General features: G+C 43.4%; 1 protein-coding gene across 1 annotated transcript; it reads left to right on the forward strand.

Moving 5' to 3' along the window:
- Positions 1 to 6: 6 nt before the first annotated feature.
- Positions 7 to 1,077, forward strand: GPR75 (G protein-coupled receptor 75; the record flags this gene model as incomplete). The annotated part of the gene is made up of 1 exon (XM_010174229.2): positions 7 to 1,077. A coding segment is annotated over one exon (1,071 nt), but the record flags the coding sequence as incomplete, so codon positions are not given.
- Between the last annotated feature and the right edge of the window lie 5,715 nt (positions 1,078 to 6,792).

Raw genomic sequence — 6,792 nt, forward strand, 5'->3', positions numbered from 1 at the left:
CGCAGCTCTCACCTCTGCCTGCCTATGTCTAGCTTTGCTGGCGGCAAGGGGAAGATCATCCACTACCTCTACGTCACTGACTTCATCTGCTGCGTGGCCGTGGTGTCCGTCTCATACATCATGATCGCTCAGGCCCTGCGGAGGAACGCCCAGATGAGGAAACGCCCACCTATGGTGGCCGTGGATGCCTCCAGACCACAGCCCTTCATGGGACCCTCGGCTGCTGGGGCTGGGGAGGGCACGCAGAGGGCTGTGCCCGCCTTGTACAGGAACCAGAGCTACAGCAAGCCGCAGCACATCCAGACACACGGCTACACCAAGCACCTTGGCCAGCTGCCAGCCACCGCTGCCAGCCGGCTCCAGCTGGTGTCGGCGGTCAACCTGTCCACAGCCAAAGACTCCAGGGCAGTGGTGACGTGCGTCGTCATCGTGCTCTCCGTCTTGGTCTGCTGCCTGCCCCTGGGCATCTCTTTGGTGCAGGACATGCTGTCCAGCAGTGGTGGCTTTGTTCTCTACCAGTTTGAGTTATGTGGATTTACTCTTATTTTTTTCAAATCTGGATTAAATCCTTTTATATATTCCCGTAACAGTGCTGGACTTCGGAGACGAGTCTTCTGGTGCCTGCAGTACGTAGCCCTTGTCTTTTTCTGCTGCAAGCAGAAAACAAGGCTTCAGGCTATGGGCAAAGGCAGCCTTGAGGTCAACAGGAACAAGTCGTCCCACCATGAGACCAATTCAGCGTACATGTTGTCTCCAAAACCTCAGAAAAAATTTGTGGACCAAGCCTGTGGTCCTAGTCACTCCAAGGAAAGTGTGCTGAGTCCTAAGGCTTCTGTTGGGCATCAGCACTATGCACAGAGCAGCTCAACCCCCATGAACACCCGAATCGAGCCCTATTACAGTATCTATAACAGCAGCCCTTCCCAAGAAGCGAGCACCCCAAATAGCTTACAGCCAGTGAACTCGACTTTCGGGTTTGCCAAATCCTACATTGCCATGCATTATCACACCACCAACGACCTGGTGCGAGACTATGATAGTGCTTCAACTAAGCAGATACCAGTGCCCTCGGTGTAAGCCTAGGAAAGGGTTCTGATCTATCTGATCCAGCGGGTCCCCTTCTTTGCTTTTGTTATTTATTATTCTGAACTCAATGACATATTACTGCTGCCAATTTAAGAAAAATGCTACTAACGCTAATATCTATTTGCATTTTAAGTGAATGCTAGGATATTACTTCTGTGATGCTTTCTTGAATTTTTGCAGCAAGTCAAAAAGGGTGGCATTTTAGATTTGTAGTTGGAATTGTTACACGAGGGTTTTTTGTTACTAAATTGTACTGCTGGACAAGTGGAAAAAAAAGTAAGCGCTATAACTGTGTGATTCATTATATCACAAGGCAGAATGCCTCGGAGAACAGTCTGAGGCTGCGCCAGGAGTGTTACCTGTTAAATTGCGTACTTGCCGTATTTTCACGAAGGAAGAATTGGGAGCATGCTTGGTATTACGATACTGAAGTTTAAACTCTTCTCGTTGCAGAAGGTTGAAAGAATCAGTGGTATTTTGTTGTAGCAAGTGTCAATAATAACAAAGGTCCTTTCTATTCACAGGGTGAAATCCTGGTTCCGTTGAGGTAAGTGGCAAAATTTCCATGAACTTCAACTGAAGTTCAGTCTTGGCTTCCTAAAGCAGGACGAGGCATTTTACAAACAGCGTTATATTGCTGCTGGGGAAGGACTTTTGAGAAGCGTTGTGGCGCTGTAATAAACCTCTGAAGTATATATATATACATATATATATTAATTTCTGCTGTATATTTATTTTAAGGACTGGTGGTGTTATGTATCCCAAAATAATATATTTGGAGAAGTATTTTACATGTGATAAAAGTAACTGTGCAATACCTAATTAAAAGGTTTTATTTGAGGATAAAGGTGAATATTGCGATATTATAGTACTGTTGCACTATTAGTAATGCAGTCACCTCTGGAATTTCCTAATTCACAAACTGTTATGCAAAGAGTAGTGTTGGTGGTTGCTTTTTTGTCTATGACTCTGTATAAAAATGGGAATTAAGTGGATTTGGCTGTGATATTCCTGACAGGTAGAACTGACAGCTGTTCACATTTTTAAAACCAGAATGACTACGTAACAAGATGACTACAAGTTTTTGAGGTTTTCTTAAGAAGTGTAACATGAGTTTGGTTGGAAGATTAATAATCTGTCTACTTATAAACTTTATCTGTTGGTCTACACAGTGAGCAGATAATAGAAGTTAAATTTTTATTTTTTTTTATAAATCTGACCATTTGTGTTGTGTCATGTGTTATGGGAATTCCTTATGAAAAAGAAGGATTCGAAGACATTTCAATTCCTGATGATTTTCGCTTTAAGTGGCCAGATCTTTTCAAAGCAAGCAATCACCATTCAACTTCAGTGGACTTCAGCAGAGCCTTAGTATCTCTGAAATAATTGTGCCACAGACTTTTGGTGCCTCGTTATAGGAGAATGCCACATCTTTAGCAAAATTAGTGATGGAAAGATGATTTGTTATGTTAGAAACAAACAAAAAAAATTCACTTAATTCCATGTGTGAGTTGTTGTTGGTTTAGGCTATTTGTTAACTAAACTATTTTCAAGATTTTCCTGGAAGACATTCTGAACACTGTTCTTTGTTTAACATTCTGAATTTTAATTGATTTTGAATAATTCAAGACTGCTTTTTTGCAATAAAATGAATGTGAAGCAACTTCCTAATACAAATGTAAAATTGAAATTATTTCCATAAGTCTTTTCTCTCTGTCCGGATGTTTGTCTCTATAAACAAATAACATGGTTCTTTCTAAAGTAATTATAAAAAATAAGTAAAAGATCTGTCTTCTTTGTTTTTTCTGTCCTCGCATTTCTCTTTAGTACAAAGCATACTAATTTGGAGAGAAAAAATACGTGGCATTCTGTAATTTTGTCTCAAATGATGCATTCTTAGCAGCAATTACAATTCCAGATGGTAAGGAGTATAGGGCAAGACCCGAAAAGTGGTTGCAAGATGGGGTCCTGTGTGTACTTCAGGGGAGTTGAAGATACGCATGAAGGCTGGTTTTAACATCAAGCAGGTTTTGGGTTTGCTGCAGGCACGTACAACTCCTTCTGTGCTTTTGGTTTGGATCACATGAACCTTCATCAGGTGATAGAAGATTAAATCCCTCGCACCTTATTCATCAAAGTGATTGGCATTGAGTATTCATGTGGGAGTAAAGCAAGAAGGGCGTAGCTTTAGGATAGAAGGAGGTTTTATTGCCTTATGTGATGTATTATTGCGATAAAAGAACTGAAGTTCCTTCGAAGCTCTTTGTAGTATCGCTCTTCTGGTAACTCCTGGTGCCAGTTGTATTCTTACCACAACCAGTGTGTTAATATGTTTATAGTGTCAGATAGCAAAGTGCAACACCTTTTAATCTGTGCTAGGAACAAAATCTGATTTAAGTTGTCAGTTGTACTAACTGTTTTGGGGCAGGTTTATGGATGTAGTAAATAGAGATTTGATTTTGAAAATATGTAGGTACAATTTCTTTGAAGTGAATCAAACTGAAGTAATCAGTTATCATATGATAAAACAATTGGTTTAGACTCTTCTGGAGTATAACTTGCCTTTTTTTCCTTTAGACCCCTTCTTGTGTCACCCTGGCTCTCCTGCTGAGCACAGAACCAGTAAAGTGAGCAGCAATCTGATTGAGAGGGGAAGCAACAGAGTGCTGGACAAAGGAGGTGGAAAATGTATGTGAAGAGAGGAGATGGGTAAGAGGGTAAGCAATAAAAGTATGTGAATACCGACTGGTTTAGAAAAAGTAGGTCTGTAGTTAGAGCAGTTCATAACACAAGGACAAGGAAGCATCTCGTGAATATGAAAGGTGGCAAATCCAAGTGCTGCAATTTCCTTCCTGCCTGTACATACATTGTGGACCTCATTGCTGCAGAACTGTTGAGAAAAAAATAGGAAGGTTTAACAGATACTTCGTGTGGGTAATAATGAACATCAGGAGCCTAGCGGTTAATGCTGACATGTTTTAGAATATATGTAAAATTTTATACTCCAGGAATTAAAGGAATCTTTGATTTCTGGGGTTAGGATGAACCCATTGTGGTGGAACATGTTATCCCATGGTCCATGACTGGTCACAAGTGGTGTTCTCCAGGGCTCAGTGTTGGGACCAGCTCTGTTTAATACTTTTATCAATGACCTGGATGATGGGATTGAGTGCACCCTCAGTAAGTCTGCAGATGACACCAAGCTGTGCAGGAGTGTTGGTGTGCTATAGGGCAGGAAGGCTCTACAGAGGGATCTGAACAGGCTGGATCGATGGACCAAGGCCAATTGGTTTAACAAAGCCAAGTGCTGGGTCCTGCACTTTGGTCACAACAACCCCATGCAACAGTACAGGCTTGGGGAGCAGTGGCTGGAGAGCTGCCCAGCAGAAAAGGATCTGGGAGTGTTGGTCGATAGCCAGTGAACATGAGCCAGCAGTGTGCTCAGGTGGCCAAGAAGGCCAATGGCATCCTGGCTTGTATCAGAAATAGGGTGGCCAGCAGGAGTAGGGCAGTGATTGTGCGCCTGTACTGGGCACTGGTGAGGTGGCACCTCGAGTGCTGTGCTCAGTTTTGGGCCCCTCACTACAAGAAGGACATGGAGGTGCTGGAGCATGTCCAGAGAAGGGCAATGGAGCTGGGGAAGGGGCTGGAGCACAAGTGTGATGAGGAGCAGCTGAGGGAACTGGGGTTGTTTAGCCTGGAGAAAAGGAGGCTGAGGGGAGACCTTCTTGCTGTCTACAACTACCTGAAAGGAGGGTGCAGAGAGGTGGGGGGTCAATCTCTTCTCCCAAGTAACAAGTGGTAGGACAAGAGGAAATGGCCTGAGGTTGCGCCAGGAGAGGTTTAGATTGGATGTTAGGAAAAATTTCTTCACTGAAAAGTTAGTCAAGCATTGGAAGAGGCTGCCCAGGGAGGTGGTGGAGCCACCATCCCTGGAGGTATTTAAAAGACAAGTAGATGTGGTGCTGAGACATGGGTTAGAGGTGGAATTGTTAGTGTTGGGTTTATGGTTGGACTTGGTGATCTTAAAGGTCTTTTCCAGCCAAAACAATTCTCTGATTCTATCCAACATATGTTTTCAGTGTGCTTTTCAGCTTCTTTTGAAGTTGCTGGTGTTGGCCACTGTCACAATACTTGGCCCAAGGACTGTTTATGCTTTATTATTGAAAATCTGTGCTTGTGGTGTGAGGTGTACTAGTAACAGTTTGACCAGAGTATCTCAGGAAGGAAGGAGCAGCCTCAAAGGAAGCGTAAAGAAGCTCATTAAAAAAACAGCTGATGAATGAATTTGGGCTGATCTCACTAACAAGTGACTCCTGGTTGTGTACATCAACAAAAAACTTAAAAGATTTTCTAATTCACAGTCTTTTTAAGTCATAGATCTTGCTTTATGCTTTATTGTATTTTTTTTTATCCTTTATATATAAAACCTAAAAGTTTTTAATGCCAAATAATTTTGAACAATACCTACACAACCTAAAAAAAGTTGCTAAAGAACATTCAACAGTTGGGCAGTACCTCAGAATTTTTTAGACTAGAGATTAGAGAGATCTCTGTAAGCCAGTATACCTTTTTTTTCCTAAGTCACAGAGCCAGTCTGCCTTAGCAGTAAGGCTCCAACAAACTGAGGAGGGCAAGATGCAAAAATTGGACAGACAATAGTCAAGAAGGTTCAGTGCCTAATAATTTTGTCGTATCTTGTGGTATTTTATGTTATGTATTGTTTAGGTATATAATTAGTCACTTGTTAGGAAAGCTGTGAAAATTATCCCTCATATAATCTTCAGTACCCCTCCACCTGCAGCACAGGGAATAAAAAATAAAGGGACTTCTGAACTGTGAGGTTTGTGCTTCCCTGCACCATTATCTCTTCACCTTCTTCCACACGGTAGCGAAGCAGGGCTGCGGAAAGCAACATGAGGTGTTCATGATGGAAACAGAGAGAGGGCAGGTGGTGTAATACCTTAAAATAACAGAATAGCCTTGCAGGGATTAAGGTGGAGTCCTATGGATGGTTTTACGTTTGCCTTCTGTCTGTTTTGAATTGTTTTCTAGATTTTTTTTTTTTTTTAAGTATTTAAGAGTATTTAAAATATTTAAGCCTGGGCTGGGGGCAGTCCTTGGGGGGTGGGAGGGTGCTGGCAAGGCAGGCTGTGAGCTGTGGGGAAGCTGAGGCAGGGGCTCGGGGAGCATCTGCTTTGGGGTTGTGGTGTAGAGAAGGCTGGAGCTGATGCGGGGTTTTGTGGCCGTGGCAGAGGAGGTCTGGGGGCTCCGCTGGCAAATGCGGGGGAGGTCGGCCAGGGGAGAGAGGTTGGGTATGTGGCTGTGTGCGGGGAGTGGAGAGTGCCGTGGGGTTTAAAAGTGAAGGTGGCCTGCACGAGCAGGGAGGGTGGGGTGTCCACCTTCTGTGAGACTTAGCGGTGAAGTCCCAGGGCGGGAAGATATGTGGGAAATAAGGGAACTGAGTTCAGTGTATGGAAACTCACAAAGGAATCAACAGAGAGAAGCTGAGACTGCAGGTTCAGACATCACGATAAAGATGTATCTTTGGTAACTGTTATCTAAGCTTGAATACAGGTATAACATTTAGGGTGAGTGTGGGGGGGACCTGGAGGCTGAAGGGCTCTATCTGTCAGCTCCATCTGTGGGACACTGCCTGGGGTTGGACATGTACATGGGGAACAAGAGGCTGGGGAGCAGCCCTGC

Source organism: Antrostomus carolinensis, unplaced genomic scaffold (genome assembly GCF_000700745.2).
Source record: "Antrostomus carolinensis isolate BGI_N321 unplaced genomic scaffold, ASM70074v2 scaffold44548, whole genome shotgun sequence".
Classification (NCBI taxonomy): domain Eukaryota; kingdom Metazoa; phylum Chordata; class Aves; order Caprimulgiformes; family Caprimulgidae; genus Antrostomus; species Antrostomus carolinensis.